Raw genomic sequence first — 18,419 nt, forward strand, 5'->3', positions numbered from 1 at the left:
AGAAGTAACTGTGTAGATATTATTTTCCTAATTTTCAAGGTAAAACATTACTACATGAGTACAGTGAAATTTCCTTTTCTTTGTGCGCCTTCAAATTGAGTCGGGAATCTAGAACAAGATCAAGATATTTAAACTGATGAACCTTTACCACTAGAGTGCCATCAAGAAAGTTAATCAGCACTTTACGTTGAAGTATAGTAATAGCATTTTGGAATTTTAAGTAAAATTGCTACAATTTTCAAGTTGTAAAACAAAGACATTCGGCATTTATTAAATCATGTTAATTGTGTTGGGGTCATTGTAGGGGGTCTTCAACCAATACTGCAGATCTAATCACTCACTGCACTTCTTCACTTTCTGAACTACATATGTAAATTCAACTGTACATTTGTGTACATAGTAAGCCTTTTTTTATTCTTTTTTTTTTAAATGTTTTATCCTATAGCAGATTTTAATTGTTTCTCTTTTTGACTTATACAGGTTGTTTTATCATGTTCATTGTTTTATGTTGCACCGAATCACCAAGACAAGCTCCTATGTTTGTGAATTATGTTAATTGACAATGGAAATGAACCTTTTATGATTCTGAGACGATACAGACCGACACAAGTTTAACAAGTCTGGTCATTTACATAAAATCCTCCTGTAGAAATGATTTTACCAACCCGTTAAAAAACAGATGATCCATTAAAAACCCAAAGCACACAAAGGGTGTGTTGCAGGGGGAGTTTGCAAACGGACACTGGACATTCAGAGCAAAGGGGGAGATAAGAGACATTCTTCAGAGACCAGGCACGAGAAGAGGCGGCCTGATAACAGTACTTGTTGTTCTGATGTGTTAAATATCTGGCCTTCAACACTCAAATCAATGTCTGAGAGAGCCACTGTGTAGCCAAGGGTTGTGTGAGATAGCACAGATGGCTCAAGTCACTGGAGCCCTGCCTGCTCTCTCGCGTTGTTGTGTTGCAGAGGGACCATTGTCAGTCCAACTAAACACACACCTTATTTCTGCTGAGAAAATACTCAAAGTTTGGATGGGATCGACCTTGTTTTAAATGCTCACCTGCCATTTCTGATGTTAACATTCCAAAGTAAAGCTTATAATTTGCTTTCTGTGCATCACTCCTCCCAAAAAAGAGTATATAAATGTATAAGTTTAATTAGAAATGCATTAAGTTATATATAATATTCATTGATCTAAATTGCCATGTTATAGCCCAGTAAATGTTGTGCAGCTCTAATCTTACCCAACCCTTTGCACGCCATATTTTGTACAAAGAGTGTACAAAAAGTTAAAGCTAAATTAGTTAAATTCAGACATCTTGGGATACAAGTGTGTGTGGATGTCTGTGTATGTGCATGTAACGGTGTGTAATGGAGGGGTGTTCGAATTATATACATATATACAATACTCTAATTACTCAGCTTTGTGCAAATAAGGACACACCGCCATCATACACCCAATATGGTGATAAAAGAGAATTGTACACACAGAAACATCAACATCTCCCTGTGTCACCCCACCCCGCCCCAGGTGAGTATATGCTCCCAGGACCCTCGCTAATAAAAAATACACACCAAAAAACAGCCCTCCAGAGGCCTGTTTAAATGGTAAATAGAATAATCTCAGTTTGAACTATAAAAATCACACATTTAATTTCTGAAAAGAGGAAACTAGAAATGACTGGGAAATCATAATTATATAGTGTCTTTGCAGAGCGATCAAAAATGTTGTTATAATTGAAGTCAGTGGGAGAAAACTGTTTCTGCAAAAAAATAAATCATTGTTATTTTTAATCTTTGACATGTCCAATAAATAAAAGGTCAAAACAAATTCAACCTACGTTCATATTTTGTTAAACATGTGGCATTTCGTGTGATAATTTACACCTCTGTGATTTGTCTTTTTCATATGACTGTTAAAATATCAAAATCATGTTTTTTTCTCAAAATGAGTGTTTTTGATCAAAACTGAAGTTTGGCAAACAAATTATCTACTCTATTTTTACAGCCATCAACAATAGGCTACACTTCCAGTGGCATCTTGACTGATGGAGCCCGTGCTGCTTGTCCTGGCAGGTAAAAGAGGTCTTTTCATGTTCGTGTATGTAATGTAAAGTGTTGGAGTGTTCTTTTGTATCCTGTGTGGTAATAAGAGCACATGAATCCTTTGTCGCGGGGACACGAGGAGCATTTTGAGTGAGCTGCCGGACCTCCAGCGCTGACTATAACTATCCTCAGTCGTAAGTGGGAGGACAGGGCCCTTAAGCCTAACCTTAACGTACATGCTGCGATAAGATAGAGTTTCTTATCTTGCCATATGGAACTTCCGCTCAGACAGGAGATAAGGGCCTTTCAGCGCATGTTAGCTGCCAAACACATTTCCAAAGAAGAAAGCTGTGAAAGACTGGAATATTAATACGCAAAAAATTACCCTGGAACTAATTCTAAGTTATTAAGAAAAACTGTATCTTGATATATTAACTCAAATTGTTTTAAACTAAACAGTGAAACATACAAATAGAGAATAAGTTAATAAAGGTTAAGGCTTTTTAAATCGTTTTTTCATGACTATTAAGAGGTTTTATTTACCACACATTTTGTAACCTGCCCCACTGAAATCAATATATTGACAGCAACATTGGGAATCTATGAATGATTTAACATGGCGCACTGGTCAACCTCATATCTTTCATCGTTTTTATTATACGTGTTCGTAGAATTTTTGAACCAATAAATTATCTTTGACTCCTATAAATCCGATTAGAGCTGGTCTATAAGCTGTAACATGTATTTCTATCAACACTCTCTTAAATGTTGGCCTCAAAAATCGATTCTCATCCATTGATTTGTCCAGCTTTCATTTTAACAAGGACTCTTCAAAAGACCCAGCATTTATTATTATGAGCTGGGGTACAACATTAGACTCAAATTAGACTGGTCTAATTAGACTTAAGACTTCAGGTCAAATTAATAAAAGCATAAAAGTAGATTATCTGAACATTTGACCAGATCATTTTTGATAGAGAAAAGGTTTTATTTCTCTTTCTTGTTTTTGTATTAGGGAATATTTATGGTACCAACTCTCTTTGCTGCTGGTTGTTTTGTGTGAAATACGTGAATTATCCAAAATGGAAAAACATTACATTTGAACTCAATTGTCAAAATGGAGAAATTGAAAAGACTTTGGACTAATGATGAAACGCACAGAACAATTTGGATGTTTTTGTGTAAATTGCATATTCCCTCTCTGTGTCATGTGTTCATATATTACTGTTTCATGATCACACAAAATTGTTCTTATGTATATTACTGTGTTGAGCATACGTGGTGTTTGAGTACTGTGCTGCTTGGTCCTCCAGAGTCACCTTTTCTGTATTTTAAGTTCTTCTTCGTGTGTCCGTCTTGTATAAATTCAAGGGTCGTAACTTCCTCTTCCCTTTTGCAAATCCTGTGTTGGGAAGAGGTCAGTCATCTTTTGTAATCCTTTGTTTTAAGTGTCTTTTTGTTGTTTTTTTGTCTTTATTTGTCACTGTTATAATATTATAGCTATATTTAAGTTCATATTGAGCTCTGGTGTTGCTCCAATGTATTGTATTTGATGTGAACATTTGCGATGGGTGCTAACTCTATTGTCTCTGTTGATCTTGCTGTTTTTACGTTAACAAGATTAAACGGAGAGTTCGACTGTGTCCCGTGGCTACTCAATGCACCACAAACATCATAAAGTCTACACAGCGCAGACACACACACACCGCTCACGCATGTTCTTTGTTTACATGTTAAAAAGTGCAAAATCAGACGGTTCAACACGTCAACTAACCTAAACCATTTCCTAACCCTAATCTTAACCACAACTTCCCTCAAACCATTACCATAGCCCTGTACTGACCCTAACCTTAACCAGTTTGACATATCATCAAAATAAATCACCATAAACATCACTAAACCACGTCCAGGCTGAAGTGACCGTTGTTTTAGATTAACATTATTCTAATTCATCACCCGAAGCCATCTTGGTTCTAGTCCTACAGTAAACATGTGTAAACTCCAAAGAAAATCTGCCTAAACTGCTCAAATATCAGAACAGTCCTGAATTTGACTGTCAGCTGTGTGTCTGTAAAGCACAAATTTGGGTTTTGTTGTATCGAATTATGCATAAAATGCTTGTCAATGATTGGCATTCAGCGGTCAGGTCAAACATAATGGGCTGATGAATGAAGAGATCCTCTGGCAGCGGTGTGGCTTGTAAATCCAATCCAACTTTATTTGTATAACACATTTTTTGCCAACACAGGGTCTCCAATGTGCTGCACGGAGTAAACACAATATCAACAATCAAATCACATAAACTACATGAATTGCTTGGGATATAAAAAAAATATGCAACAATAAAAATTATCCAAAAAATAAATAACAAAATAAAAAAAATCAATATAAAACCATAAAATAAAACCTATAAAAGACCACACAATTCTTATGCCAGGTTGAATGTCAGTGATTAAAAGTGCATTTTTAACAAGACTTAAAAGCATCAACGGAAGAGTGTTTCAAAGTTTGGAGCCAACCACAGAGAAGACCTGGCAGTGGTCCCCCAGGCTTTTGAGTCTTGTCTTTTGCTTTGCCTTCGAAGCCAGTTCCTCCAGACTCTGTTCCTGCCAGTCCAAGGCAAGTGCCCTGCTTCAGCTGAAAAGTACTGCTTCTGGAACAGGCTTCAGAGGGAACGAGCAGCAGCGCCACAGTCACACAAATAAACCAAGGAGAAGAGGACTTATTATTTAATTTCAACTTTGTGTGTGTGTGTGTGTGTGTGTTTGTGTGTAGAAAAAGTGTCTCTATGTTTAGTCAGTTTTAAAGTTAAGTTGATTCAAATGCAATACAGATCCATCCTCTTATTATTTACATTCTAAAATAATCATGGTGCATTATGGCATTATTATAAATACACAAGTTCAAGGCAGCAAATACTACACTAATGTAACCTTGGTAGCCATGTAACTTAGCCACATGCTAACCAAACACAGGACACATGCCTCTGATGCCTCACCACGACCAGATCAGACCAAGGTAAGGCCCCCTAGGCTTTGGCCTGGAGCTGGCTTTGAGACCTGAGTGAGCACAAGAATAAAAACTATAACATTTTTAGAAACGTTCTAGATTAGGGTATAAATGACTTAAGTTATTTAAGTTTTGAGGGGATTTTGAGCTTTTAGTGCTTACATTGATGAACGTCTTTGCCGGTTAAAGTCTGTGAAAAGTCATGGGAAAGCTGTTCAAAAGCCCAGATAACTGCAAAAACCTTTTCAGTCATCTGTGAACTATTTTAACAAAGTACAAAGGGTAAACAATCATCGCCTCCCATATATTATGTCTCTGATTAGCCACGATTTAATTCTATTATCGGTATGTGACGCATGAACCGATAATCATTCAACTCAATTATCATTTGTGAAGTTTTATCCAAGTCTTCCAACACACACACGACTAGCAGTGAGTGTTAAGAACTATCAAACGGACACGTAGACACTTCTCAAATTAATTCATTCCAAGCCGTAAAAAAACAACCTCTGACAATTTAAGGATTTTTATGTTGGAAAGGAAATCCTCACATGCTGATGCCAAGAGTGCTAGGTGCTGCGTGTCAGCGTCAAACTGAATAAACGCCTTTGAATATGCCCACACCACCAGAGGGGACGGACTCGGCTGTAATTCCCATTCTGTGGCTTGGAAAACTTCCGCCCTCTTCCAGTTCTGTGCCAGCGGCTGGGAGGCGATCCCAGCGATGAGCCAGGGAACGCTGTGTTAACTGTGCTCTGGAGAAATACGGTCACGGCTAGATCCATATTCAAATAAACTTCACTCTTGGCCCGTGGACACTGGCCATGTTGTCACCAGCTGGCACTGGCTCTCAGCAGCTCATCAAATACTGAGGCGCTTTTGATTAACGGCTCTGTGGCTAATCATGGGCTGGGCTGTGCCAAATTGGACATGCTGTAGACGGACATCATTTGCTCTTTAAAACTATTGCTGTGGTTCTTCTCACACCGTGCTGCGGCGGTATTCTGAGGAATCATCTGGTGATTTGTTTCAAGGTGCCCCAGGCCTGTATTTTCTGAAGGGCAGTCCGTCATCTGCCGCAAGATTAAAAAAAATACTTATAAGTATCACATAAAAATTAAACTAAAGTGAAATAAGTGTGAAACGTGGTGATGTTGACAAAGACTTGTGCTGATCGGAAATAGATAGCAATTCAAATCAATGTATTTTCTCTCGACTTGAACTCAACATATATATAATGCAGATACTGTACCTAAAAATGTAACTTAGGTACTTTATTTATTCTTTTTCCATAGAGATGTTATTGCTTTGCCCGGAGTGTTCCACAGTAGGGCATTAACAAAAAAAGGTTTCATTCCGTCAAATGGACACATTTTGTGTGTGAACATTTTTCATCAAAGAAGCTTTTTCAGTTTTGATGCAGGTCTGTAAGGATTAAATAGCCCACTTCTCTTTAGCGCTAGCTCTGAAAATAACTCTAGCGTTCACTCAAATAAATGTTAGTCCAGTTCACAGAATTAAACTTTATTTTGCTATGGGCCTTGCCTGAAATGGATGCTCTGTATGTTGTGGTTTAGTCCTCGTTTATTATGGTAACTTTATACTTTATGTGTTGTTTTATTATTGGTGTTAGGTCTAGATTAGTTCTAATTAATGCTCTTTATTAACAAATATATTTTTATTTGAACATGAATGCAGATATCTACCGTCCTCTTGTGTACTGTTCATTTTAATAACACTTTTCAGGAAGCTCCTTTTTCACAATGATTTTCAAATTGTGATGTGTGTGATGGAAAGACAGGGCTCAGCGCCATCCTGTGGGCCCTTGAATGAAAGGGCTTTGACTGCCAGATGCACCCAGCTGCATAAATGTTATTCATTTTGTATGGTTTGTGTACATAATATGGTCAGAGTGGGAGCTGGAAAAAACCTTCAAATTGAATCAAAGTGGAAAACTGTTCTGCACCAACTTTGTATTTATTCTGCTCCTCCTCGTCTGTCATCTCTGAGTCTCTTCCATCCCCAAAAGTTGCCAAAATGTCGTCACAAAAAGGTGTATTTCAGAATCAGGTTTGTTCAAGTCAAAGTTGTAATCCTAAAGCAAAATTAGTTGTATTAGTGGAATTTTTATATATTTACACTCATGTATTTTCTGAAAAAAAAATTGAGGCGCACCAGAGATGTCAAAATCTGTATTAATTTTCTCCAAATAAAGATTGAGAAAAACATTTGTAAAGATAGGAAATACTCTTTGACCATTGTCTCTAAAAGTAAATCCGTGTTATGTTACTATAGCACTTCTACCCTGTTGTGCAGTGTCTTGTAATGATATGATAGTCCAGTTCTTGCAGTACTAGTGTGAGACAGCCTGAATATTTGTCATAGGTCCAGAGGTGCAAAGACATTAGACAGCACTTTGTCACCAGCGTTTGGAATTCACACCATGTGCTCGTTTCCAAGTCAGCTCCTTAACCGCAACTGGCCTGGTTTGTTTCAACTGCCACTCCAGCCACACTGAGGGCTAAAAAAAGATGTTGCTAGCCTTTTTAGGAGATCAAAAACAACATGGAGGCCACAGAGCACTGCAACATGCATCTAACAGCCAAAGCCCTTGACTCAATGCCCTTGCTCAGCTCGCAGTTCAGATAAGAGTTTAGTGGTTTCCTATGGTTCTCATCACCCCTGCAGGGAGATGAGCTTGAACTCCTAAATCAGCAGACCCAGCAGAGGCCCGGGCTATCCAAATGTGATCATGGCAGGGGCCTCTCGTCTCATTACCGATCTCCATTTCAGAACGGCCTTCGAATGGGAACTAATGCATTAGCACTCACAGGGGAAAGTCTATGGAGCGACTACATAGCAGCAGCTCCAAATCTCTTTCATACATGTTTTATCGGAGGGGAGGGCTGAGAGAAAGGGAGCTTGGACGGCATCGTTCATTTGGTGCCGATCTTATTAGCTTGGCACAGTGTTATGGGCTGCCATTGAGCTCCATGAAAGCCCTCAGGCCGGCTCCACTGTTTGTTGAATCTGAGGTGAGTGTGGTGCCAAGTGTTTTTGGATGTATTTGAAACCATGAAAATTCTAAATCCCAAATGCTCAGTGCTGAGGTTTCACACAGATAAATGAAGGGGATTATTGGAACAATAAAACAATATCTTACCTCAGATAACACCATATCCCAATACAGAGCAGAGAAATGTGTGTAAACATACAATCTAGGATTACAGTCATTTGACTAGTGAGGCACTCCTTTGTAAAGCCCTGTCAAAATAAATGTTAAAATGACAAACATGTATAGATATAGAAAAGCTTGCACAATCCTGGTTAAAAATAAGAAAGGAATAAAACCACCAAGACAAGTGAAGAATGGCTGTGGGAAAGAGCTGACAATTGCAGCGGCTGTAATAACCCACCTTGGGTTGGATATGCTAGGCAATGTGTCAATTGATTCCCATCTGATGATGGACTGTGTGCTGAAATAAATTGACCTTGCCAGACGATGAGTGAAATTGATGGAGCTTTTCATCTCCGGAGGGCCGTTCACACTCAGCCGTAAAATGGATAGAGCACAGGCCACAGAGATTGAGGCGGAGAAGGTAAGGTGTATGTCTTTCACCCACAAACGCTTCCTTGGTAAATAATACCGCAAGAAAAATCACTATGCAGTAACAAGTACATGGGTTAAGTACCTGTTGTTGACTAGATGATTTGGACTAAAAGCACACAGCATTAAAGTGGCACTGACCACAGGACGATGCAAGCCATTTGAGGAAGATGTCTCAATTACTTGGAACCTAAATCAAAAGTGATAGTGATTTAAGTCTTCCCAATACACCAGCTCTATTCTGCCAGTCTTTTCAGGCTCCTGTGGAAAAAACAGCTTAAGTGTGTTCGACACGGGAGCGTTATTGATTTTCAGTAACATCCCCTAATGACCTGGCCACAGTTTGATCCACGCTGTCACTTTGGCCTGATATCATGTGATTGGATTGGTGGGTCTCGCAGCGCACAGCAGAGAGATGAGTAGTCAGGGCATTATCAGGATGAATTAGCTGTCTGTGGACAGGCACAGCTCAGCTCAGGTCCTGTCGATAGTGGGACGGTGCGCCCCAGGGCTCTCGATGCAGCCCACTCCTGAGCGCCTTCCGGCCTCATTAGAACAGAGATGAGTGGTGTGAGGAGAGAGGGGTGGGCCTCTTCTCGTCTATCCGATAGCCTGCCTCCCAGGCATTGCTCCTCTTAATGAGTCCAGACCGCAGGTCAATATGCCGCTGGGCTGCCAGTCAATACCGGTTACCTGCAACACAAACACTCAAAACCTGCTTTCATACAAAATCAATGTTCTATTAGTCCCTCCCTGTATTGCCTTGGTCCAATCTCATTGATTCTCTCTGAAGAGCTCTGCAGCCCATGTATGACAGATTATGGCAAAATGATCTGATGCTTAGGCTACTCTCCAAGCGAAGTCAGTTGCCTTTATGATTTCAAATTAAACGGTTTATTCAAGGTGAGCAAATGCTCTAAATGTTGGAAGCTGAGCACAGCACTATCGGCACAACTATCACTATTCAGCTCAGTGGATCAGTCTTACAAACACACTCATCGCTGCAGTCAAATTAAAAAAGACAAGTAGAAAATTACATGACATTAGGTCCAAACTTTATTCCGTACATTTTAAACCATGAATGTTTATTTTTGCACGCCTAAAACTCTACTTGTTTTGTATACAAGAGTCTAAGAAAAACAACTGCACAACACCACACGGTTGACAGAAAAAGTCCTTTGTTGCCCCTAAAAAGTGTCTCTCGCATCTGTCCAGGGCTGGTCCAGTTTGTGACATGGAAGTCTTTTAAGATTTCCATTTCATTGGACAATACAAACACTTGTTAATCCAGGTTTCCCTAAACTTTGTGAGAATCCCCTCCTTCCAGTCCGAGTTTCCTTTAGGGTGCTGTGTGCTCCTTTGCATAGATTGCAGTTGATCCTTCTTGGCCCTCTTACAACACCCTCAGTTCAACCCATTCATCAGGCAAAAACTTAGCCTTAGTTTCAAAGTGATGAGTTTCCCCAAGTTTCACTTCATTTTGTTTTTTCTAGAAATGGTTAAAAAGCCTATCATTTACATGGTCATTTTGCAGCAAAGAAATATCAACAAGATATTTACATCAGTTTTCTTTACAGAGACTGAACAAAGACCTCATAATATATTTATCTGCATATCTCAAAGGCAAACGAATGAACAAAACAGGTTGGTAATGTAACAATGTACATTGTCATTGAGGATATCCTGGTACCATGAGGTTAAATTAGGGTCAAACTGAAATCCAGTCTTTAGTGTGGGTCATAATGGATATGTCTCACAATCAACTGAGATAAATATATTGTAAAAGATGTAACGAATGCACAAAATACATCAAATTCATAGAAATGATATCTATACATGTAGCAAGGATAAGAAATGTACAAACTGAATTGAGACCCCTCTTCTTGCACAATGCAGAAAAAGGTCCAGGATTAATATATTAATAATTATCAATTATTTAAGTCGGCTATAGTCATACACTTGTGTGTTCTTCACCGACATGATTCACCCTTAAGTCCGCTCAAAATAAGGTCATGGCATGTGCAGCCTGTTGCACATTTCCTTTGTACAATCATACCCTTTCCCTTAGGGACCTATGCTCTTCTCAGGTGAGGAGCAGTGCACTTTTTGAGACTGGGGTCAAAGTCCTACAGTAAGACAGAAGCTACCGGGCTTCTACTTCTTTGGGGTTGCGAGATGGGGAGTAGTCCCTGGGGTCTTGGGTGGTGAGGGGGGTAGTCCTTCTGGGTGATGCCGGTCGAGCATTAGCAGCTGGCACCAGGGGTGGGGGCGCACTGAGCGCAGCAGTTGGGGGTGTCCTGTTCAGTGGCCCATTGTGTCCAGTGGAAGGGCTGAGTCTGGGGTAAGGCATGCCCCCCAGAGGAGGCATAAAGGGGGGCATGTGGGCCAGGTGTCCCTCCATGGGGGACTGGTGCAGCTGATGCAAACGGGCCCTATCCAGCTCCTCCCTCAGGTGGAGGCGTTCTCGCTCCTCAGCATGTTGTCTCAGGCGCTCATGCTCCCGTCGTACCTCCAGCAGATGCTCGTGGTGGGAGTAGTCATGGGCCTCTCGCTCGCGGTATGCCCGCTCCTGTTCGTACACACTGGGAAAGCGGTGTCCCTCAGCCCGGAGCTGGAAGTCCATGCGGCGCTGCAGGTCCAGGCTGCGATAAGCCTCTCTCAGAGGGTCCCAGGGGAAGGATGGATGGGGCAGGCGCTCTCTTCCTGCCAGAGGGCTCACCCCCATGAAGGGGGCCATACGAGCCCTGTCCAAGACATTCAGACTGCCCATCTGAGGTACAGCGCTCATAGAGAGGGGCAGTGAGTGACCCATAGGAACACCATGAAGTCCAGGTGCATGGAGGTCACTGCCCCGCGGTGATGGCAGTGGGTGCTGCTGGGAGAGAGGTGGGTGATGGTGATGAGGGTTTCCGGGCTGGGACACAGCAGAAGAGAGAGTTTGAGACAGTGTCTGTGAGGCGGGTTCAGAGCTCACCACCATGACCTCCTGCTCCTCCTTTCTCTCCTCTTTTATCTTCATGTCATTTTTCACCTTATGAAGCAGCTCTGCAGGCTCCTTCCTGTCGTCCTTCAGAGTGGGCGGAGGTCCTGTCATTTTCAGGCTTTGCTCATTGATCACTGCTTTGGAGTAAGGAGATGGGGAGCGCTGAACAGGTTTGATGCAGTCTTCTGAGGACCTCTTCTCCAGGACTTCTTTACTCGGCGAGCGGCTCTCCTTCACCTTCACATCTGGCATGTTGACCTCTCTGTGGCGCTCCAGATGATCCTTGTCTCCATCTCTGATGCGGTCCACACTGCCACTGTGGTGTCGTCCTGAGTCAGTGGAGTTCTGGCTGTTGGAGCGAATCAGATTGCTGATCTGGTAGCTGACCGGTCCAGAGGCAGGAGAGGAGCGGCTTGAGTGACGGTTCCGATCCACGGAATCCCTACAATAAACAAATCAACAGTTTTTTCTAGTAGCTATAGGAAGTATACAAATTTTCCGTAAAATTTAAAGATATTACAATTCCAGATAATAGCCATTTCTGTGCAATACTCGCCATGAACATGCAAATACGTGCAAAGCTTTTCCTTTATGCCGTGTAGCAATCATAAATTAATGAATGTATGCATGGCTCTTATCATTTTTACTGTGCCCTTGATTATTTTTTCCAGCTGGAGATAGTAAAATGTAATCTTACTTTTCTCAGTTATCAAAATATAACTTATATTACAAATACAACCAGTGCACTATTTAAGGGAACCATCCATCTGCATTAAGACTCACCTGTCTTTGTCCTTCTCATCTTTCCCGATGGAAGAGTCTCGTTTCTCTCGCTCCCGTTCCCGCTCTCTCTCCCGTTCTCGCTCGTGGCTGTTGGCTGAGCTGCTCCTCTCGACCTCTGCAGATTTGGGCCACTGTGGCGGTGTGGGGAAGGATGGCGGTGTGCGTCGGAGTCTGTTCCAGGTGTCATGGTGAGGGCTGCCGAATGGGGACAGACCCATGGGCCCCTCTTTACTGCCAAAAACACTGTTGGACCCTGGAGAGGTAAGGGACAGGCGTGGGAGCCACTGTAAGTTAATTGGGCACAAAACCCTCTTGAAGACATATAAGATCCGAAAGATTCAACAACAAAAGCTGCTTTAGTCTTTGTCTGTGGAGGATTTCTCACTGAAGCTGTTTGAAAGAGTAAGAGGTTAATGGCTCCCCCACCGACTGGAAAAAAAACCCTACTCATTTGCTTTTAGACTTGGGAGCTGTTCCGTCCCTTTTTTATACACCGGATGAACAGGGGGAGACTCTCTTGCCCTCTGGAGTGGGGCTGTGAAAAGCCAAGAGGGACCTTAAAATTCCACGGCATGTCTATTCCAATCACTTTTCATTCTCACAACAGACTGACTGAATTGGCACACAAGAATAGGGGTGAAGAGAAAAAGAGTGGAAGGTAGGGAGGAAGGATGCAGGGGGGAAGGGGAAAGCCCTCCATGGTGCTGCAGAAGGGGCTTGTCAAGTAATTAATAGATGAATTGCCACCAAATGGTGGACCCGGGAGTGCGTGTTGGCAGTAGCAGTGCCAGATTAAAGCCAGGCTGCTGGGGACATGGCTGGGAGATGGAGTAGAGGCAGGAGGTTTACTGTGGTGTGGTTTACTTGTTGGGCCTCCCTCAGCTATGACAGCTTTGACAGAAAAACTGCAGTTAAGTGTCTTGATTTTATTTTTTTCAACTCTCCTGCCTGTCCCTGTGGTCTGTCTCTGTCCCACTCTGTTTTGTTACTGGCCACAAGGGCTGGATCGAAGGATGAGAGGGGGCCAGCGCTTACCAAGCGAGGGGTTGCCTAATCCTCCGAAGGCACTGCTTGAAAGGTTGCCGAGGCCGCCAAAGGAACTGGAGCGACTGAAAGGATCTGCAAAATGCCAAACAGGGATTAGCAAAAGCGGGGGGCCGGCTCCTGGTGCTCACCAAGTCCCAGCCCGTTCCACTCGGCTTTTCTCTTACAAGCGAGCTGTGTGTGGCTTTCCTCCACTGCTGCCCTAACGCTCAGCCTGGTAATCCCGCCGTAGCCAGGCCTCGAGGTTTCAGGATTTACTGCCACTAGCGGGAGTTGAGTCTGTGAACCCTGCCTGGGACACTGTGCAGCTTGATTTAACATTATGGGAATATGGCTGGTTTAACAACAGGGATGACAACTTGTACTTTTCTGCTCGTTTTGTCAGGTTAGTGACGTGACATTATTGCAGAAAATTTGCGAGGCGTGCTGATTAGTCAATTTAACAAGGCTGAAAGTGAAACCTGATCTGAGGCAGACACCATGTGATATTCTAAGAAGTACTTTGGACAGGAAAATGTTTGGGCATTTGAGTGTTAGAAATGATCAAGGCTTCAAAACCTCTTAATTCAATAAAATCAAAAAATAACAATGATTCACGTATGTATCATTGGCTTCATGTTATTACCCCCACTTTTAAATCGGACATATAGACAAATATTGTCCATTATCAATGGACTGTGTGTGTCAGACTGTACTCTTATAAGAAGTCTGTCGCTCCAAAAAAGTGAACTTGGACTGAACAGAAGGCCTGAAGAGGCATCTATTAAACCTGAAATGAACTTGAGGTCACGGTCAGAAATAACTAGACTCCAAATTGAGCCGTTTTGTTTAAAAAGGGGTTGTGAGGTAGGAGGGAGAGGGTGAGAGGGAGAAAGATAAAAAGAGATGGAAATAGCTGTATAAAATAGTAGTGAAAGTGGAGTTACTTACACTTACCTGCCAAATGGCTAGGAGGCAGGAAGCCACTGGGATGGGGTGCGTGGCCATAGGGCTGTGCAGCTGGATGACCTGGTCCTAAAAGCAAGAAAAATGTCTATTATTAATTTTAATTATGTATTATTATAAAAAAATATGAATGAATATTATAATATTGTATAACATATTTTAAAACTGTGAAAACTCAACTTAGTCTACATCTACAAAATGAAAGCGTCATATTGAGGTCACTTCCTAAAAGTGCCGGTCCTTCCCACCAGAGCAGAAAAGCATAGGCAATATTCTATGAATTGTTAATGAATGAAGCAATTATAGGAGTGTCTCTGACACACCACTGCATAATTACTAGTCAAAGGCTGTTCGCCTCTCTGTTGCCCTCCAACGCAGGGCAAATCAGTCAATTACCTAAACGCTAGTCATCCATATTCATACACAGATCTGACACCCTTTACTGGCAAAACATTTGCTACAAAAGCACTATAATTAAGAGAACGTTACATGAGAGGAGAGAAAAAAGATACAGCATTTCATTACAGGAGTGGCAGTTTTAAATATTCATTTGCATAAAGACAAAATTGCTTTGCCAGGCTTTCAGGCTGTAGTATGAGGGGTAGAAATAATGTGCTGTATTTTATTTGACTGACCAGTGGAGGAGAACATCGGCCGTGCAAGATCATGAGGGTAGGGAAACCCCGGGAAAACTCCAGGGGCTGGTGGTCGACTGAACAAGTCCAGCTTCCCGTTCATGTCGAGTTTGTGAGGGTCCAGCTGCATTTGCTGCAGAGAAGAGGCAGAGAAGGGCACGGCGGGATGTTAGGTTGGCAGGCAACAGCAACAAACATTTCCGACAATAGAGTGAGAGGGATTTATGCTGGGCTTCACTGGGTGAGAGATCAGAGGAAGACAGATACATAAACAAAAGCCCTATGTCTCCAATTCTTGCCAGTGTTTAATAACAACTATGAGTAAGCTGATTAGGGAAAACTAATCCTCTGTAACAAGGGTTCATGGTCCAATAAGGACTTGACAGCATTTGCTGCTTTTTAGGACAAGACATACGTTCTCATCTTGACTTTTTTATAATGAATGTTACACATGCATGCTTTTAGTCATAGTCTAGGAAGTTAAGCACGATTTAAAGAAAATAAATAAATAAACGAAAAATTATTTTGTTGGCTTCTAATTGTACCCTCAATTCACATCTTATGTCAAAGCTTACATTTTGTTATATTCTATTTTAGTCTAACAATAACATAAATATTTTTTCCCTCAACCATTTCACTCACCTTCATTTTCTGTTGGTGGTGATAGATCTGCCATGCGATCTGGACATGCACTGCACACCACTTGCCAGGTTTCTACAAAAAAATTAGCAAGAGACTGAGGTCAGCTGCTTTTAAAAATACGGGTTAAATGATGGCATTTAAATTGCTTGGCAGGACTAAAAATAGGAATGGTTTTTCAAAGTGGGCAATAAGATGAATAAAAATAGATGTAAACCTGACTTTCTGAGAAATTTTTTGACCTTTTTTGTACTGATCTTTTGATATTTTATTACCAGGTAATGAAATATGTGGAAAGATGTGAGAGATCATCAGGTGACTTACCCGCACTGATGTCCTGAACGGATCTGTTATCTGTGAACACATAAACAGTTGTTATCGCAAAAGAATCTAGCAAAACTATTTGTGGTGTATTTTTTCCTGACCCAACAAACAAAACTATATATTGCCTACAGTCTGAAGAATCTGTATACCACTGTGTTTTGTATATCGCTGGTGGAACAGGAGATCCTTGTAGCGGTACTCATGCTCTTCAGTTAGTGTTCGCTTCATCTAGAATTAACTTAGTTCTTATTTAGAACTTGCAATGTTGCTCTAATATAGGCCTGTAATTCTGTTTAGACCCAGTTTAGATCCGATGGTGACAAATCTTTTCTTAGCTGGTACTTGGTGTGAAATGTTTGAAACTGGTCAAAAGTATTTTGAGTTACATTTGTTCAATTCCTCTTCAGTACAAGATGCAGACACAACTTATTAATAGCTATAGTTTTACCTATTAGCTTAAATTCTTTAGGCTACAAGGCTTTGTGTTACAGAGATGGTTGACTCAATCAACCATCAAATACAGCGCTGTGTGACTGGCCCCCGTCTTACCCTTGGGTCTTTCTGTAGTAATGTGTGAGGTACTGCTCCTGGACGGTTGCCTACGTCAATGGAGTTAGATGCCTGCAAAAAGAAGATTTATATGAAATCTAACTGTACAGAAACACTCAGAGTAGTTTTTTCTTTGAATGTGTAAATCTGAAACCCCATCCCAGTAACCTTATACCCTTGCTAAGCACTATCGTTCAATAAATCCTTTCGTATCGCTGACGTCAGGAGATGAAAATACAACGATGTTGGTAGCGCTCGGCTTTAGCACACTGGCACATCTGTGATCTCTCTGATCTCCTCTTTAAGTCTTTGGAGCACAAGTGCCTGGATCAGCCGCAATAATCTGCCCTGCATCAAGAGGAGGAAGATTGTGCTACAGGGCCAACACAGGTCAGCAGTACCACAAACAAACAGGCACGTCCCACGCCCTGCCCTCTCCCTGAATACTTAACAGGAGCTTTAAATATATCCATGTTTTCTTTCCGCCATCTGGAGGTACCTTAAACAACAAAAAAGGGCCGCACCATGACTAACCCCGGCGGGAGAAAGGCCAGGGGATTTAGGGCAGCTTTGATTGGTGGCTTACACCGGGTCACAGCCCCTGGGCTCCTGCCAGACAGGACTTGCACCTTCCGAACTACTCATTTCACTGGATCAAATCTATGCAGGTTTGCTCTGTGTCTGTCCATTATCTGTATACTCTTAAGAAAATTAAATAAAGTGTATTATAGTTTTAATGCACATTATTGATGAGCACAAAGTCCTGCTAATAAGGTTAGATTAGCCTTTATTGCCCCCCTAAGGAAATTTGTCCTATATTCCAGGTAAAGCAATAACATCTACAGAGACAAGCAGGTGGCTCCATTAGAAGTTACATTATATATTAATTATATTCCACAACAAACGCGGTATGCTTCTATCTTTTGTTTAATTTAATTTTTTTCTGGCTTGAACTTGACAGGACGGTTGCAGCGTGAAATGGGGAGAGGGGAGAGGGAGGAAAGAGACAAAGTAACAACCACACATGTGCAACGCCTTACCCAGTGCACCACCAGCGAAGCACATGCTCCTTTCTCAAACCCTGTGCCACAGTGTTTATGGATAACTAGCTTGAATACAGACGCCTGCAGCTCCGACCATATGGCGTATTAATCATCTGATTTGACAACTTACATGCAGATTAGCCCTTATTGCTGCCATTTATCTCATACAGTGGATGAGTAAACCGATGAAATGCATACATCAGGGCAATTTTTCAACATTGGCTCCAGATGTCTTTGTTTAGACACACAATTGTTCAAAGATTTGCATTTGTTTAACAAGCATCTGTGAGACAGTGTCATGCGGCTACATGTTGAGGCTGCGCAGAGGTGAAGGCTGCTGGGCTGACCTTGGGCTGGAAGGCTCCCTGCAGCGAGCTGAAGGGTCCTGAGTGCGGGAGCAGCGGGGGCATGCCTGGCATAGTGGGGGGGTAGGAGGGGAAGAACTGAGGAGAGAAACACCCAGGGAGACATCAATCAAACAAATGCAGGTACAGACACCACAGCAATGTTTCCAGGCAACATCCAAATACACATATTTAATTTGACATATGGAATAAACAAAGCAAGAGAAACTTACATTTGAATGTCTGATGAAGGGATTGTCCAGCTTGGGAGTGTACTTGTCGAACTGAAAGAGATAAGAGGAGACAAATGAACAAAAAACTCCAAAAATGTTCCCCCCACAAATACACTATTTTCAGATTCAACGGGACACATGATGTACATGAGCTCAAATTCACGAAGAGCGCCGAGCCCCGGAGTGAAGCAGCTGGCTTGCACCGGTCATGGGTTTATTTCCACTGCACGCT

The 18,419-nt window shown here is 41.8% G+C and overlaps 1 protein-coding gene across 10 annotated transcripts in view; it reads right to left on the bottom strand.

Annotated features, from left to right (window-relative positions):
- Positions 1 to 9,703: 9,703 nt before the first annotated feature.
- Positions 9,704 to 18,419, bottom strand: part of fbrsl1 (fibrosin-like 1) — a 305,613-nt gene continuing 296,897 nt past the window's right edge. For 7 of the 10 annotated variants that reach the window (XM_072433233.1, XM_072433231.1, XM_072433232.1 and 4 more), the window contains 10 exons: positions 18,188 to 18,238; positions 17,958 to 18,053; positions 16,568 to 16,639; positions 16,019 to 16,048; positions 15,698 to 15,769; positions 15,056 to 15,188; positions 14,406 to 14,489; positions 13,467 to 13,550; positions 12,432 to 12,684; positions 9,704 to 12,090 (listed from right to left, as the gene is read on the bottom strand). In XM_072433233.1, the coding sequence (XP_072289334.1) occupies positions 10,809 to 12,090; positions 12,432 to 12,684; positions 13,467 to 13,550; positions 14,406 to 14,489; positions 15,056 to 15,188; positions 15,698 to 15,769; positions 16,019 to 16,048; positions 16,568 to 16,639; positions 17,958 to 18,053; positions 18,188 to 18,238 (2,157 nt within the window). In that variant the 3' untranslated portion in view covers positions 9,704 to 10,808. The remainder of the gene's footprint in view (positions 12,091 to 12,431; positions 12,685 to 13,466; positions 13,551 to 14,405; positions 14,490 to 15,055; positions 15,189 to 15,697; positions 15,770 to 16,018; positions 16,049 to 16,567; positions 16,640 to 17,957; positions 18,054 to 18,187; positions 18,239 to 18,419) is intronic. The other 3 variants (XM_072433230.1, XM_072433238.1, XM_072433237.1) reach the window with 3 other exon arrangements.

This window comes from Eucyclogobius newberryi, unplaced genomic scaffold (assembly GCF_026437365.1).
Source record: "Eucyclogobius newberryi isolate DKJ021-1_F unplaced genomic scaffold, fEucNew1.0.hap1 SCAF_6, whole genome shotgun sequence".
In the NCBI taxonomy this organism is placed as follows: domain Eukaryota; kingdom Metazoa; phylum Chordata; class Actinopteri; order Gobiiformes; family Gobiidae; genus Eucyclogobius; species Eucyclogobius newberryi.